The 17,909-nt window shown below is 43.1% G+C and overlaps 1 protein-coding gene across 7 annotated transcripts in view; it reads left to right on the top strand.

The window, feature by feature from the left end:
• Positions 1–17,909, top strand: part of LOC139021487 (ankyrin repeat domain-containing protein 26-like) — a 190,481-nt gene that overhangs the window by 128,351 nt on the left and 44,221 nt on the right. For 6 of the 7 annotated variants that reach the window (XM_070431883.1, XM_070431902.1, XM_070431878.1 and 3 more), the window contains 3 exons: positions 9,563–9,740; positions 12,064–12,504; positions 16,089–16,195. In XM_070431883.1, the coding sequence (XP_070287984.1) occupies positions 9,563–9,740; positions 12,064–12,504; positions 16,089–16,195 (726 nt within the window). The remainder of the gene's footprint in view (positions 1–9,562; positions 9,741–12,063; positions 12,505–16,088; positions 16,196–17,909) is intronic. The other variant, XM_070431898.1, reaches the window with a different exon arrangement.

Raw genomic sequence — 17,909 nt, 5'->3', positions numbered from 1 at the left:
CCGGGATAAAGCACCAACACGTCCGTCTAAGCCTCCGCCATTTTTTCTCTCCACTTCAGAATCTGTGAGAATACTTTTAATATCTGCTCAAGTATAAAAGGAAGTCATATGCAACACTGTCACTCTACTTTGTTTCTATCTAAATTGCTAGATACTAGTTTTTTGTGTTTTGTTCCTAATACCGGAGTGCTCAAATATTGGACACTCAAATTAATAGGAAAGCCCAGGGATTTTCACAAGGCAGTTTGTTCCATGTCTTATCTACAAAGTAGAGGCCTGGTGCATGAAAATAATGCACTCGAGTTGGGGGATCCGTCAGCTTGGCCCACGCTTATGGTGAGCAGGCCTAAGCCATCAGTTGGACATCCTTGGCCCTGCAGCGGAGGCAGGAGAGGTTTCTGCCACCGCCGCTGTGCTCAGCAGCCATGTGCCATGCTTCTGGCTGAGTGGCACTCCCCTGTGGGAGCACACTGACCACCAGGGGGAGGCTCATGCATTGAGCATCTGCCCCCTGGTGGTCAGTGCATGTCATAATGACTAGTCGTTTGGCCGTTTGGTCAATTTGCATATTAGTCTTTTAATATATAGGATTTCGATATATTGAGTAAAATCTATTAAAACACATCATAAGGCTAATCTGCTAGACGAGGGGTAGACAGACCTTTTCTGTAAAGGGCCAGATAGTCTGTAATACAGTCTCTATGAACCATCAGGTCTCTGAAATCTGTCATAGACACTAGGTAAAGGAGTGGGATTGGCTGTGTTCCAATAAAACTTTATTTACAAACACAGGCTCTCGGCTGGATTTGGCCTGCAAGCATTCGTTTGTTGACCTTTGCATTATAAACCAAGGTGTTCCTAATGTAGTGAATATTCTTTTTGAAGGTATGCATGCATACTTTTATCTTTCCTTTTTAAGAAGAATGCATTTCAGTATGCACCACACACAATTTATCAACAGGGACATCATATCACACAATTGACAAAAATTCAGTTTGTAAAGTAAAATTATTACCTGCATGTTCCCCCTTTATTTATGTTACACAATTTAAAGATGACTAACTACAGTGTACTTTGTACATTTGAGTAGTGTAACATATTCTAGGATTGGATGATTTTCATCTAGCAAGAAATCCTCCTGTCGTCTTAGTAAACACGAGAAACATGATAATCAGGTTATATAATATTATATATCTAGCAACATTTCATGAGATCTTTTAGTTGTATAATTTTGTGAATTTCTTTTTTTAATTCTTAGCCTGAAATGTTTTAAACCAGTTAGTGCCACAGGTATGTAATGAAAAAATTTTTAAGTATTACAAAAATGCTTCATGGTCACTATGAAAGGATTGAAAGTGACAGCTAAACATGAAGATGATGAGATCATCCAAGATTGTGCCATTTAACTACAAAGTCCTGAAAAAAGAAAAGGTCTATACTCACTGATTCTAATTTCCCTCCCATGCTCTCTTGAACCCACTCACATAATTTTTAGTCCCACTTCTTCCGAAAAATTGTTTTTCTCAAGGTTAGTACTTATTCTCCTCTAATAAATCTAGGGATAATGTTTTAGACCTGGTCTTACCTAACCTATCAGCAATATTTGAACCAAAGAAAAACTTTTTTCATTCATCTTTCAGGACTTTGAATTTTCAGGGGGTTCGAACAGACTAACTCAGTTTCCCCCTTGCCCTTCCTAGTCTGTCCTTCTTAGTCTGTTTGGTTTATCCTCATCTCCCACCTTTTACACATTCAGGTGTCCCAGCATTCAGTCCGTGATCATATTTCTCATGACTTTTATTATCTAATATATACTAACTAGAGGCCCAGTGCACGATTTCATTCATGGGTGGGGCCCCTCTGGGTGGTCTGCAGGATTGGGCCAAAACCCGCAATCTAATGCTGCCTGCAGCTCCTACCTGTTGCTCCCACTCATCCCGGCCCCACTGTCCATGCTGCGGGCTCACCTCCAGTCAGTCCCATGAGTCCTGCATCTGGCACCCTCCTGAGGGGTGTGGCCTGTGGGATAGAGCTGAAACTGGCTCTCCTTTCACCCCCTGAGGGTTCCCGAATTTCAAGACAGCACTGGCCAGGCTAACGGACCCCACCAGTGCATGATTGGGCCTGGGAGGGACTGTGGGAGGGCTCCAGGGCATGTCCGGATGTGTCTTGCCAAGTCCCATCAGGGCCAGCTGGCTGAGAAGAGACCGCGGGAGGGCTCTAGGGTGTGTCTGCAGCAGTTGACATTTGACAGGTCTCTGGATGACTGAACACTTAGCATATTAGGCTTTTATTATATAGGATTAGATACTAGCCTAAAAGTCTACAAAAGTTCCCAAATAATTTAATTTTCAAAGAAAATCATAACTAATTGGATTATCACCATTTTCTACAATCCTATCTAATAAAAGAGAAACATGGTAATTAGCTGTACCTCCGCTACCCTTCCCAATGGCTAATCAGGGTGATATGCAAATTAACTGCCAGCCAAGATGGGGGCCAGCACCCAGGCAGCTTGAAGTGAACATGAGGCTTGCTTGCTCCACTGACGGAGGAAGCCAATGTTCCCCGCCTGCCGCTGCTGGCCTGTGAGCTTGCAGTTTGAAACATTGTTACAAATATAGAAGTTAACAAAACCCCAGAAACTTGCTTTCAGCAGGCAGGTATCTCAGAGCTGGAGTTGAAACAGTGTTTCGATTATAGAACCCAAACAAACCAGATACCTGCTTTCAGCAGCTGAGGTCTCAGAGCTGGAGCCAAGCCTCAGAGCTAAAGCTGGGGCAGAATAATAAAAAAAAAAAAAGGAGAAAAGGACAGGTTGGGAGCTTCAGTCACCTGCCAGCCTGAAAACAGCCCTCAGCCCCTCACCCAGACTGGCCAGGCACCCCAGTGGGGACCCCCACCCTGAAGGGGGTGTGACCAGCTGTAAACTGCCATCATTCCCTCACCCAGGCTGACCAGGCACCCCATTGGGGACTCCCACCCTGATCCAGGACACCCTTCAGGGCAAACCAGCCGGTCTCCACCTGTGCACCAGGCCTCTACGCTATATAGAAAAGGGTAATATGCCTCCCAGCACCAGGATCAGCGGAGCCCAGAGGACTCCCGGAACTGGGATCAGCGTGACAGGGGGCAGCACCCAAAACCCCTGATCGCCCTGCGGCTCTGTGTGTGAAAGGGGGAGGGGCCACAACCTCCCTATCCGCCCTGCTCTGTTCTTGACAGGGGAAGGTGCCCCAACTCCCTGATCGGCCCTGCTCTGTGGGTGATAGAAGGTGGCACCCCCCCACCCCCCACGGGCCCTGCTCTGTGTGTGACGGGGTAGAGCCATAACCTCTCCATCGGCCCTGCCCTGAGTGTGACAGGATGCAGCGCCCCAACCGGCTGATCTGCCCTGCTCTGTGTGTGACAGGGGGCAGTGCCCCAACTCCCCTATCGGCCCTACTCTGTGAGTGACAGGAGGAGCTCCTCAACCCCCTGATGGGCCCGGCTCTGTGCATGACAGGGGGGAGATGCCCAACCCCCTGATGGGCCCTGCTCTGTGCATGACAGAGGGGAGCTCCCCAACCCCCAATGGGCCCTGCTCTGTGCGTGACAAGGTACAGAGCCCCAACCCCCTGATTGGCCCCGCTCTGTGCGTGACAGGGGGTGGCGCTGCAACCTCCCCATCGACCCTGCCTTGAGTGTGACAGGGGGTGGTGCCCCAACCCCCCAATCGGCCCTACCCTGAGCATGACTGAAGGTGGCATCGCAACCTCCCGATATGCCCTGCTCTGTGCATGACAAGGGGCAGCGCCCCAACTCCCCAATCAGCCCTGCTCTGAGCCCGACCAGGGGCTGCACCTAGGAATTGGGCCTGCCCTCTGCCACCCGGGAGCAGGCCTAAGCCAGCAGGTCATTATCTCCCGAGAGGTCCCAGACTGCGAGAGGGCAGAGGCCGGGCTGAGGGACCGCCCTTCCCTCCGGAGTGCACCAATTTTTGTGCACCGGGCCTCTAGTCCTATATAATAGAAGCCTAATATGCTAAGTGTCTGGTCAACTGGTCATCTATTCAATCAATCAAAGCATAATATGCTAATGACATGCTAAGGCCATTCAACTGCTCACTATGACATGCACTGACCACCAGGGGGCAGATGCTCCAACCTGTAGGTTAGCTTGCTGTTTGGGTCCAGCTGATTGGGACTGAGTGACATGGGCCAGACATGCCCTGGAGCTTTCCCACAATTTCTCTCTGGCTGGCCAACCTCTCATGTCTCTCTCACATTTCCATTCTTGCACCTGTGGGGTCCCTCGGCCTGGCCTGCACCCTCTTGCAATCAGGGACCCCTTAAGGGATGTTGAAGAGCCGGTTTTGGCCTGCTCATGCAAGCCAAGCTGAGGGACCCCGCTGGTGCATGAATTCCTGTACCAGGACTCTAGTATATATATATAAAATGATATGTGAGTATTTTATTTTTTCCAATTTCTAATTTTTTCTAGTTTTTTGAGATATAATTGACAGATATCATTGTATATCTTGAAAGTATACAATTCTGTTAATTTTATACACTTTTAGGTTGTTATACTAGAGGCTCAGTGCATGAAATTCATACACGGGGGAGGAGGGAGGGGTCCATCAGCCCAGCCTGCACTCTCTCCAATCCGGGACCCCTTGGAAGATGTCCAACTGACTCTCGCAATCTGGGACCATTGGCTCCTAACCACTCACCTGCCTGCCTGCCTGATCACTCTTAACCCCTATGCCTGCTAGCCTGATTGCCCTACCTGCATGCTTGATCACCCCTAACTGCTCTCCTGCTGGCCTGTTCACCCCTAACCGCCTCTGCTTTGCCCCGCACCTAGGACCCAGGATTCCCTCATCTGGCCAGTTGTAGGCACTTGGGACACAGAATTCCCTTCCTCTGACTGGCCACAGGCAACCAGGAACTGGGCTGGGTTCATCCAGGCTGGCTGCAGCCACAGGGGACCATGGGCGGGTGGCTTTGCCTGGTAGGCAGCCACGGCTGCCCGGGACTCTGGGGTTGACAGCTTGTCCCTCTCCCAGGTGGCAGGCACAGGTGCAGCTGCTGGCACCAAGGACTGTGGGGCTGGTGGTTTGTCCCTCTCCCGGGCCACAGCAACAGCCACTGGCACCTGGGACCATGGGGCAGGCAGATTGTCCATCTCCCAGGCCCCAGCCTGACTGGTCTCCATTTCTCTCTTGTGAGCTCATTTGTGCCTGGCTGGTCCCCATTCCTCTCTCAGGAGCTCATTTGTGCCTGGCTGGTCCCCATTACTCTCTCCCGAGTGTTCAGTGTCTGAACAGCTCCAGTGCAACAGCACAAGGGCATGAGGGCATGAGGGCGTGATGACCATTTGCATATTAGCTCTTTATTAAATAGGATTAGAGGCCCAGTGCATGAAAATCATGCATGGGAAGGGGGTCCCTTCAGCCTAGCCTGCACCCTCTTCAATTTGGGATTCCTGGGATCAGGCCTAAACTGGCAGTCAGACATCCCCCTCACAATCTGGGACTGCTGGCTCCTAACTGCTTACCTGCCTGCCTGCCTGATCACACCTAACTGCCCCGCCTGCCAGCCTGAACACTCCTAATTGCTACTGCCTGCCAGCCTGATCTCCCCTAACTGCCCTCCCTGTTGACCTGGTCACCCCCAACTCCCCCTCCCACAGGCCTGGTTGCACTTTACTGCTTCCCCTGCTGGCTTGGTTGCCTCTAACTGGCCCCCCTCAGGCCTGATCGCCCCTTACTGCCTTTCCTGCAGGCCTGGTCACCCTGAACTGCCTTCCTTTGCTGGCCAGGTGGCCCCTACTGCCACCCCTTGCTGGCCTGGTTGCTGCTCACTGCCCCCTCTGCGGGCCTGGTCGCCCCACACAGCTTGCTGTTCAGTTGTTTGGTCATCCCTCACTAATCCTCCTGCCAGCCTGGTCGCCCCATGCAGCCTCCTGTTCGGTTGTCCATTGAGTTGTCTGGTCGTGATGTCTGGCTTTTTATATATTATTAGAGGCCTGGTGCACAAAAATTTGTGCACTCGGGGGGCGGGGGAGGGGGGTCCCCAGCCTGGCCTGTGCCATCTCGCAGTCTGGGGCCCCTCAGGAGATACAACCTGCTGGCATAAGCCTGCTCCCGGGTGGCCGAGGGCAGGCTCAATCCCTAAGTGCAGCCCCTGGTCGGGCTCAGAGCAGGGCCGATTGGGGAGTTGGGGTGCCGCCTCCAGTCATGCACAGAGCAGGGAGGATAGGGAGGTTGCCATGCCACCCTCAGTCACGCTAAGGGTAGGGCCGATTGGGGGGTTGGAGCACCACTCCCAGTCACACTCAAGGCAGGGTCGATGGGGAGGTTGCGGCACCACCCCCTGTCATGCACAGAGCAGGCCGATCAGGGGGTTGATGCACCGCACCCTGTCAAACACAGAGCCGCAGGGCAATCAGGGGATTGGGGAGCTCCCCCCTATCAGGCACAGAGCAGAGCTGATCAGGGGGTTGGGGTGCCTTCCCCTGTCATGAACAGAGCAGGGCGGATAGGGGGGTTGTGGCTCCGCCCCCTGTCACACACAGAGCCACAGGGTGATCAGGGGTTTGGGGAGCTCCCCCCCATCACACACAGAGCTTCAGGGCAATCAGGGGATTGGGGAGCTTCCCCCTATCAGGCACAGAGCAGGGTTGATCAGGGAGTTGGGGCGCCTTCCCTTGTCATGAACAGAGCAGGGCTGATCAGGGGGTTTTGGCGCTGCCCCCTGTCATGCTGATACCAGTGCCGGGAGGCCTTGCTGCTCCGCTGATCCAGTGCCAGGAGGCATATTCCCCTTTTACTATATAGGATAGTGGCCTGGTGCACTTGTGGGGGCTGGCTTGTTTGCCCTGAAGGTTGTCCTAGATCAGGGTGGGGATCCCCACTGGGGTTCCTGGCCAGGCTGGCTGAGGGGCTGAGCGCCATTTTCAGGCTGGCGGGTGACTGAAGCTTCCAAATGCTCCTTTTTTTCATTCTGGGCCAGCTTTAGCTCTGAGGCCTCTGCTGCTTTGTTTACCTTCTGTATTTGATACAATCTTGTGGTCCGGCTGGCTGAAGCCTGGCTGACTGAAAACTGGTTTCTAGGGTTTTGTTTAGCTTCTATATTTGCAACATAGTTGCTTAGAGTTGCAGCTGAGAGGCTGGCAAGTCAGGCGGGCAACGTTGGAGTCTGCCATCACTGGAGCAAGCAAGCCTCCCTGTTTGCTTCAGTGCATGGCTGCTGGCCGCCATCTTGGCTGACAGTTAATTTGCATAAGGATATGCTGATTAGCCAATGGGAAGGGTAGCGGTCGTACGCTAATTACTATGTTTCTCTTTTATTAGTGTAGATGATGATTACCACAGGATTCTTTGTTCACATTTCCATTACATTGCACAGTTACCAATTCTTTATTTGTGGTGAAAATCTTTAGATCTACTCCTTTAGCAACTTTCAAGTATATATTACAGTATTAACTATAATCACTATGCTGTACATCGGACAGGGTTTAATCATATATGAAGATATATGACATTTATTCCAATAATGCTGACAATATGAGAGAGCAGCAGGTCATCCAAGAAAATTTGCTTTGCAACCCCCACACCAAAAGCCAACTTATATGTGGTAGTAAGACAAAGATTACATGGGTAAGGAGGCAAAAAAAAAAAAAATAAGAGTGGGTATGATTCAAAAGCAATAAAAATGGATATTACAGGAATGGGGAAGTAGGCAAAAGAAATAAAATTGGATATAATGGTTACAGATTACACCAATGCAGGCTGGGACTCCATTGTTTCACCAACAAGGTTATTAATCTTTCCATGATAATAAGCAGTTAAGGAAGATGGACCACATTTCCAGGTTAACTCTCAAGTCTAAGGGAGCTGGGGGAAATTCCCAGACAGATGAGAATATGTTGTCTTTAATCAGAAAAAAACAATCACTGTTAATAAAGCATGATTAATATTTCTTATAATTATTTTCCACTATTCAATTTCTGCCCTTAGCAGTAGGATTTCCTTCCTTCTCATGCCTCATAAAATGCCTCTGTGTGTGTGTGTGTGTGTGTGTGTGTATTTGTGTGTATACACACATATATTATATATATACATTTAGATGCATATTCATATATATAATATGCACATACATACAAACATATATACATACCACATCCTCTTTATTTGTTTATGTATTGGTGAACACTTAATTTATAAATTTTGCTATTGTGAATAAGGTTGTAGTGAACATGGGAGTGCAGCTATCTCTTTGAGACAGTGATAAAATATGTATGACTGTTCTATAAATGTTTGTTATGTCCATTTGGTCTAATGTTTTGTTCAAGTTCAACATTTCCTTGTTGATTTTGTGTCTAGTTCATCCTTCATGGCTGAAAGTAGAGTATTGATTCCCCCTACTATTATTGTATTGTTATTTATTTCTACCTTTAGTTCTGTTAGTATTTATTTAATATTTTAGGGTAACCAATGTTGAGTACATACATATTTACGATTGTTTTATCTTCTTTATGAAGTAACCCCCTTATAAAAGTCCTTCTTTGTCTCTTGTTCCAGTTTTTGGATTAAATTCTGTTTTGTCTGATACAGGTATAATTACAACTGTTCCCATTTGATTTCTACTTGCAAGGAATATCCTTTCCATCTCTTTGTGTTGAGCCTTTAAGTATCTTTAAGAATGAATTGAGCCCTGGTCTGTGTGGCTAGGTTGATTGGAGGGCCATCCATTATACCAAAAGTTTATAGATCCATTTCCAGTCAAGTTTGATATCTGGTCTGGATATGAATGGGAGGCAGCCAATCAATACATTGGCTGCCTCACATTGATGTTTCTCTGTCTGTCTGTCTGCCTGTTTTTGCATTTCCCTCTTTCTAAAACCAATGAGCATATCCTCAGGTGAGGATTAAAATGTTTTAAAAAAATGAATGAATTGAGTCTCTTGTAGGCAGCATATAGTTGGTTCTTATTATAATCCATAAAGTCATTCTATGCCTTTCTCTTAATTGAATTTATTGAGGTGCCTTTGGTTAACAACATTATACAGGTTCCAGTTGTGCAGTTCTATAGCACACTCTCTGTCCACTGCATTGTGTGTTCATTACCCCGAGTCATCCTATGCCTTTTGATTGAAGTCAATCCATTTACAAAGTAATTATTGACAGGTAATGACTTACAATGCTCTCTTGTTGTTTTCTGGCTGTTTTGTAGTTCCATTGCTCCATTCTCCCTCTCTTGTTGCCTTGCTCTGTGAACTGAAGATTTTCCATAGTGTGGTTTGATTTCTGCTCTTTATTTTTTGTGAATCTGCTGGAGGTTTGGCTTTGTGGTTACCATGAGGTTTACACAAGACATCACCCTATATAATAAAGAGCTAATATGCTAATTAGACCAAACAGCAGAATGACCGTCCAGACGACCTTCCAGATGAAGCCGTGGCTGCAAAGGGGCTGCGAGGGTTGAGCCCCTTGCAAGAATTTTGTGCTTCGGGCCTCTAGTATAAATATAACAGGCTATCTTATGTTGATCACAGGTTTGGTTATATTTAACTGCAGATTCACCTTAAGAGAAGAAAAAGAGAAGAGAGGAAAAGCTAATCTGTTATGTGAGAAAAATAGGGTGCAGTTAAGAAAGAAAGAAGAGCACACTATTAAAGAAGTTGAAATGAACCCACAACTTGAAACCACTATTAGAACACAAAACATCACATTGGATATTATAACAGAGAATGAGGTAAATTTATCTTTGGGAAAAATCTCTTATATCTAACAGTACTTCATCAATATTTATATCCCTTTAATTTTAATGTATATTATTATGTTTAAAGCAAATCCAAAAATGTCATCTCATTCAAAACCTGAATTTTGGCCAAAACCGGTTTGGCTCAGTGGATAGAGCATCGGCCTGCCGACTGAAAGGCTCCAGGTTCGATTCCGGTCAAGGGCATGTACCTGGGTTGCAGGCACATCCCCACATCCCCAGTAGGAGATGAGCAGGAGGCAGCTGATCGATGTTTCTCTCTCATAGATGTTTCTAACTCTCTTTCTCTCCCTTCCTCTCTTTTTAAAAATAAAACAATCAATAAAATATATCGTTTTAAAAAAATCTGAACTTTGACATTTATGACTAAAATTATTAATTTGTTACTAGTCATGGCATGTAACAGATGATCTGTGTTTGTTTTTTAAATGAAGAAATGGAAAATAAATTGAGCTTATTCATTAACATAAATGCTAATTTTGGCTTTTAAAAAATGTTAACATACAGGCTAAATTGCCTTGAGACTGTGATAGAACTATTCCAATGTTCATAAAGAAATTTTATTTCAGAATTTTTGCTCTATGACAAATGCGGCAATCACTTAAAATTTGACTTTTTCATGGAGAGGAAAAATCACTGTGCTAAAACAGGCTACTTCCTTTTCACAGTTTGTTTAAGGTACTGCTCTTAAGCTTCGGTTATATTTTTTAATGGTATGAGACCAAAAACTCAATGAAATGTGTCTCTGGGTTGTAGAAGAGTGAGATTACACTCAGAGCCAATTTTCTCCAGAACAGAATGCCAGAATATTACAAGATGGAATTCTGACCAAACACCTTTGCAAACCAAAGGAGATAGAAATAGCTCATAAGAAAGTGAATTCTGAGATAGCTTATTTAGTCATTTTCAAATGTGTGTGAGTATGCATGGGTGTGTATATATTTAAAAAAACAATACTGTACATATGGAAACTATAGAGGATTTAGAAAATGTGTGTGTGTGTGTGTGTGTGTGTGTGTGTGTGTGATAGGGGTGACATTTTGGGTCCATTAGATAAAATGATATTGTTAATTCAAATCCATTTGTCTCCAACAGTCAAGTAGTGACTTCACAATGGCCTCATCCTAAGGGGAGGCTTTTAATATTTTCCGTAGGAATCAATGTGTTGTCCATGATCTCAAAGATATTGTTACTAACAACAGATATTCCAAATTTGGGCAATGATTTTATTTCCTTGATATATCAATAAAGAGGCTAGTTTTCACTTCCACTGAAGGAGGGTATAACCAGTTCAAAGATGTTATTTTAGATGTCATTCTTCTACGTTTGAGAAAAGTAACACTTTGCTCTAAGTAGCAACCCATTTTAATACATAGGACTTCTGAAAAGAATGGTATGCTGCAATATATACTTAGTGACAACTTATTGATAAGTATCTTATTCCTACTAAAGTAGTTCAGTGTATTCCCCCCCCCAACACACACATTTCACATTTAATATTACTTTAAACATCATGAACAAGAAATGAAAGTTATTGCATCAACAAAAAACTCATGATTTTCTAAGAAGACTCTGTAAACTTCACTTATTCATCATTTGTTTTTTGAAACATAGGCTTCTTTTGTGTTTTTATATCCACACTGGAGAGGAACTATGGACTGGTGTAAGAGCAGGAATTGTGGAGTCTGAAAACCTGGGGAAAATCCTGAACTTGTTTATCTTTTAACCCCTCCATTCCAGATTGTGATAACTGAATGAGGTCATTGATGGATGTAGAAGTGCTTAGGAAAATGCTTGGTTATCCGTTGTTCATGGAGGTAGTCTTTATAACTATCTAGGAATGTATTAGAAAAATAGAATATCTATGGGATAATATTGGGAAAAATTTTAGGAAATTTAGTTTATCCTAATATATGTAGGGTTAATACTCTTACTGTGGAGCAGCTGTGTGTTCAGACTGTAATCTCAATTTTTAAGTGTTGGAGTTAGTAATCAATTACTTAATGCATTCTGGATTTGTGGTGATTCAGGAAAACCCTTTCCAATTTTGAGACTCTTATAATTCTCTTGTAATATTTTTCATTTTAAAAATTCATAATTGTATATTAAATTTTTGAAATTAAGAGATTTTGTGTTTGGAAAAAGTTAAAGAATTGGATCCAACTCTATTTTTTTCCAGAAGGATACCTACTTATTGCAATTTTTGAAATTATAAACATAGTTATTCTTTAATTTCAGAAGCTATCATGGCATGTTTTTCAATGTTGTAGCTAAAAGTCTCCTTTGTGTTATTTAGGTTCCTGAAAGTTCTGAAAAAGAAGAAAGTCTATTGTGTGAAAATTGCATGTTGCAGGATGAAAATGCCAAGCTGAGACTGGAAATAGACACGGCCAAAAATCAGAAGCAAGAAATGGAAAAAGAACATTTTGAGGACATTGCAATTGTCAACGAAAAGAATGACCATCTTCAAAAGACAATAAGAGAAACAGTATTTCAACACAATGAGAAGCTTGAAGTTCTGAGAGTTGAGAACACTGTGCTAAACAGTAAACTGGAGGATGAACAACAAAACAAAGGAAGACTGGAAGCAGAAGTTGAATCATACCGGTCTAGACCGGCTACCGCCGCACAGGATCATGAGCATTGCCAGACATCAAAAGGAGACCTACAACTTGCTTCCCAGAGAGCAAGAGATGAAGGGTTTTGTGCGGGAAGGTCATTCTACAAACCAGTTGAAGTAGGCATATCTTTCATTTTTTCTCACTAGGAAATATTATGAAAGCATGGAAATGTTCAGATCATTGTAATATGTACATCCACAAATGACAACTAAAAAAATTAATTCTAGATCCACTAATGGGTATCTTTAAAATATTGATATAATTCACACATTGTATAAATTATATGATTCAATATTTTAAACATATTCAGAAAGTTGTGCATCTATCACCTCAGTCAATTATATAATATTTTTATCACTCCAGAAACAAACTCCACTTAGCAGTAACTACCAGTTTCTCACAAAAACCAGTCTCATTTCTCTCTCTATTGATTAGCTTATTCTGGATATTTCACATATATGCAATCACAGAAGTTATAGTCCTTTGGACTGGCTTCTTTCCCTTAATCTCATATTTTAAAGTGTGTGCACATTATGGCACATAACAATATTTTATTTCTTTCTTTTTATTGCCGAACAATACTTCATCATGTGGCTCTTCCACTTATCCATTTATCAATAGATGGAAATTTGTATTGTTTTCACTTTTTGGTTGTTAGTAATTCAACTAGGAGTACTATTTGTACAAGTCATTGTGTGAACACAGGTTTTTCTCTTCTTGTTATGGGATTTATTTTTTTAAATATACTTTATTGATTTTTTACAGAGAGGAAGGGAGAGGGAGAGGGATACAGAGTTAGAAACATCGATGAGAGAGAAACATCGATTCAGCTGCCTCTTGCACGCCCCCTATTGGGGATGTGCCTGCAACCCAGCCACATGCCCTTGACTGGAATCAAACCTGGGACCCTTCAGTCTGCAGGCTGATGCTCTATCCACTGAGACAAACCAGTCAGGGCGTTGTCATGGGATTTTTATCCTCTGAGATAACTGGCCTGATTTCAGCATCTCTCTGCCTTTACTCATGCTGTCCATTCTGTCTTTTCAGTTTCTTTCCCTCCTGCCTCATCCTATATCTATTTGGACCTAGCTCCCAATCTCCCCTCTATGAAGCATTCTCTGTTTCAACTCTCGGTGATCTCATTCATTTCTGCACTTGTCATCTCATTTGTGTGGAATGCTTTAGCCTTGAATTCCCCATTCTCTTAATTTTCTTCCCAAGAGATAATCTTGTCTTTGTATGTGTTAATTTGCCTGTGAGGGATATTATTTGATATAAATGTACCTATCTGTGTATACATTGAACACATTTGAGCTTAACTATAGTTAAGATACAACTAAATACTTTAGATCACTGGCTGTCTTGGAATTCAAACCAAGATATTTGATCAACAGAATGTTGAGGTAAAGAGTCTTCTGCATTGGCAAGAAGAAGATAGCTCTAGCTTTCCCAAGCCTTCAAACAATATAGTTGAGATAACATGTGAAAAGAACTTCAGAAGACTTTTATTGGTAAGGTCTCTATGAAATAAGAATGTATTATTATTTTTAAAGGCAAATAATTGATAATCTGCCACTTGCAAAAATAACATTTGCATTATAAGAGAAAAACAAGACGGAGAATGCTGGTCAACATCCTAAGGGTGAAGGTGCCCCCAAACTCAGAACACAACAGTAGTACACTCAAAGTAACGCCAGTAAGAATCAACATAAAATGTACAAGCTTAGCAATCTACAAGGGTGATCCAGGTCACTCATGGTTCATGAGTGTGTGGTTGAGGATATTGTTTATGAGGAGCAAGAAGGGAAAAGGAAAAGTACAGATGACCTCAGTAAAGGGGTCAAAGCTAGAAATGTTGATTAGGGAATCTGGTTTGAAGTGTTGAGATTGAAGTATCTCTGAGAGAATTTTAAGAAGGGAATAGACTGCTTTCTGGAAGTCTGTTTCTATTTTGCTTGGTAGTTCAGTTTGTTCATTAAATTCCATATATGAGTAAAATCATATGGTACTTGTCTGCTGCTTGCGGTGGTGGTGTTGGGGGATGGTGTAGGGATGGAACAAAAAGAGAAAAAATTAGAGAGAACTCATGGACATGGACAACAGATGATTTACAGGTGTGTGATGGAGTTGGGTGGAGATGGAAAAGGCCATAGTGGGGATACATCGTTATGGAAAGAAAATAAAAAAGAAGTAAGGTAGAAAAGAAATTAAAAATAAAATTGTGAACCAGGGCGATGAACCTATGGAGGGCCAATATAATATTCTATCTTCTTTTGTTTGTTAGAAATTTTCCATGCTAAAAGGTGAAAAAACACCCTATTGTCTTTGGTGACCACTGTCTCTAGCCACTGCTGGACTGGAGCTCCCCTAATTTATTCTTCAGGGTATTCCTCTTCTGTGTATGTCTGGGAGTTCATCCTATTAGCTTTCTGTCTTTTAGGGATTCTTTGTTAGATGCTATTATCTTTCTGTCCTTTTGAAATTCCTCATAATTTCTGTTGTATTGATTATATAGTTATTTTCTTATGCTAAGTACATAATCTCTAGCCCTTATCTTTAGCTTAAGTATTCAAAACGAAGGTCATCAAATTGTAAAACCAGGTATTGAGTTTCTTAAACTTGTTACATCTCCCTTCAACCTCAATGTAGTTCTAGTCTATGGCATTCAGCATGGTGAAGAAAAATAAACATGCTACCACTTCTTTCCCCCCAAAACCAAGCAAAAATAAATAAATAAAAAATAGACAGGGTGGAAGACTGTACATCATGTTTACTGTTTAGAAATGAAGTACAGTTGAAGGACTGCAGGGCAATGTGTATATGATCATTGTTATCAGTCGCTGCTGAGAAGTAAAGCATTAAAGGACTAAAAGAAGATGACTCTCCAAAAAATTTTAGTGAAATTATAGAATTGAAAGTCAGCTTCTTATGTAAAAAAAAAAAAGAAAGAAAGAAAGAAAGAAAGAAAGAAAGAAAGAAAGAAAGAAAGAAAGAAAAAAAAGATTGAGTGGTGAAAATATGAATATATGGGTGAGACCTTTGCATTAAAAAATGTTATATTTAATGGATGGGGACAACAGGATGACAGAAAAAGCTACAAAAATCAAGTAAAAGTTATGCTTTTATGTAATATAGAGAAGACATTTTATTTAAAGAGGAAAGTGTATAACAGAAAAGTAGAAAATGAAACCTATGGAAGAAAACTTACAGAGAATGAGATTCTACATCATCCTAAAGTCAGATTACCACCATAAGGTAATGGGGACTGCATGGGAAGCTTTCAAAGATTACCTTAGTAAGATGTGATTTAATTGAACCTGGAATATCTTGAACTATTGATGAAAATGTTTCTAGGGCATCTTTAGAAACTAAAAGGTCAATGTAGCCTTAAAAAGTATTTTAGCCCTTAGTAATTTATATGTCAAAACCTCTGTTTTCACAAACTTTGGCAATTTAATTTCCATAAAGAAAGTGGTGAAAATGTAAAATCAATTTAAGCTGCTGTAAGAAGTCATTATTTTTTAAATCTGTCCTATTGGCATCACGTTTATAAACTAGATTTTATAAACCTGTCTACTACCATTTATAAACTTGTCTACCCATGTTATTCATGAATTCATTAGAAATCATATTTTTTAAAAAAGAAGAGTCTCTAGATTTTTTTAAATAATTTTCTTTAAATTTTTTTTCAAAATGTCAGCACAAAAAAGAAGAGTTAAAGAAATATATCGACTTAAATATATTTCTGCAGCAGAGGTTGCAGCAAGAAGTAAATGATATTGGTGATTTAGAAAAAGAGATTACTCGGTAAGATTTTAATATTTCAGAACATTTCTGCCATGAATTAAGATTTAACTGTCATTTTACTTTATTAAAACTAAAATAAAATTTATTTCCTCTGTAAATTTTTATAATTAAATTATCTATTTAAAAACTTACTGGAGAAACACACATTGCAATCTGAAACTGCTTTGAATGATATGATATTGTACTTACTTTTTTATGATTCATAAAACCATAATGAGGATGCCTTTTGCATATCCTGTCAACTGTTCTTTTCATGTCTACCTTGAATTTTTAATTCTGCAAAATATCTGCTCTCTTTGGTGATATTCCCTTCTTCTCATAGTGTGCATCCCTTCTGCACTCAAATCTATCCTATCTAATAATAGACAAACATGGTAATTAACTGCAACTTCGCTACCCTTCCCATTGGCTAATCAGCGAGATATGCAAATTAACTGCCAACCAAGATGGTGGCCGGCAGCCAGGCAGCTGAAGCGAACAGGAGGCTGGCTTGCTCCAGTGATGGAGGAAGCCAAGGTTCCCCGCCTGCTGCTGCTGGCCTCTGAGCTGCACTCCAAGCAACTATGTTGCAATTATAGAAGCTAAACAGAGCCCAGAAACCTGCTTTCAGCCAGCCAGTCCTCAGAGCTGGAGCTGTAAGAGTGTTTCAATTATAGAAGCCAAACAAAAGCAGATACCTGCTTTCAGCAGCCGAGGTCTCAGAGCTGGAGCCAAGCCTCAGAGCTAAAGCTAGCTCTCAGTTCCAGTGACAGCCATAGAAAGTAAATAAATCCCAGAATCAAAAAAAAAAAAAAGAAGAAAAGGAGAGGTTGGGAGCTTCAGTCACCCGCCAGCCTGAAAACGGCCCTCAGGCTCTCACCCAGACAGGCCAGGCACCCCAGTGGGGACCCGCACCCTGAAGGGGGTGTGACCAACTGCAAATAGCCATCATCCCCTCATCCAGGCTGGCCAGGCACCCAAGCGGGACCCCCACACTGATCCAGGACACCCTTCAGGGCAAACCAGCTGGCCCCCACCCGTGCAACAGGCCTCTATCCTATATAGTAACAGGGTAATATGCAAACTGACACTAACAGCAGAAGGACTGGGACTGGCTGGTCACTGTAACACACACTGATCACCAGGGGGAAGATGCTTAATGCAGGAGCTGCCCTCTGGTGGTCAGGGTGCTCTCACATGGGAGGAGCTCTGCTCAGCCACAAGCCAGGGTGATGGCTGCCAGTACAGCGGTGGTGGTAGGAGCCTCTCCTGCCTCCTCAGAAGTGATAAGGATGTCTGACTGCAGCTTAAGTCTGCTCCCCGCTGGCAAGTGGGCATCCCCCGAGGGCTGCCAGGCTGCCAGAGGGATGTCTGTTTGCCATCTTAGGCCCAATCCCCTGGGGAGCGGGCCTAAGCCAGCAGGTGGTCATCCCTGAGGGGTCCCAGACTGCGAGAGGGCACAGGTTGGGCTGAGGGACTCCTGCTCCCCACTGCCCCTTGAGTGCATAAATTTTTGTGCACCCGGCCTCTAGTCCTATCTAATAGACAAGCTTGGTAATTAACCATACCTCCGACATGCTTCCCATTGGCTAATCTGGGTGATATGCAAATTAACTGCCAACCAAGATGGCGGTTAACCGCCAACAAAGATGGCGGATAATTTGCATACTACAGGCATGATGGGACAGCGCCATCCTGTCTGTCCCGCTGCCATCCAGGCCTGCTATCTGTGACC

This window comes from Myotis yumanensis, unplaced genomic scaffold, assembly GCF_028538775.1.
Source record: "Myotis yumanensis isolate MYYU_CA2020_CCGP unplaced genomic scaffold, mMyoYum1.0.hap1 SCAF_1, whole genome shotgun sequence".
In the NCBI taxonomy this organism is placed as follows: Eukaryota; Metazoa; Chordata; class Mammalia; order Chiroptera; family Vespertilionidae; genus Myotis; species Myotis yumanensis.
This window is presented reverse-complemented; position numbering and strand designations above follow the sequence as displayed.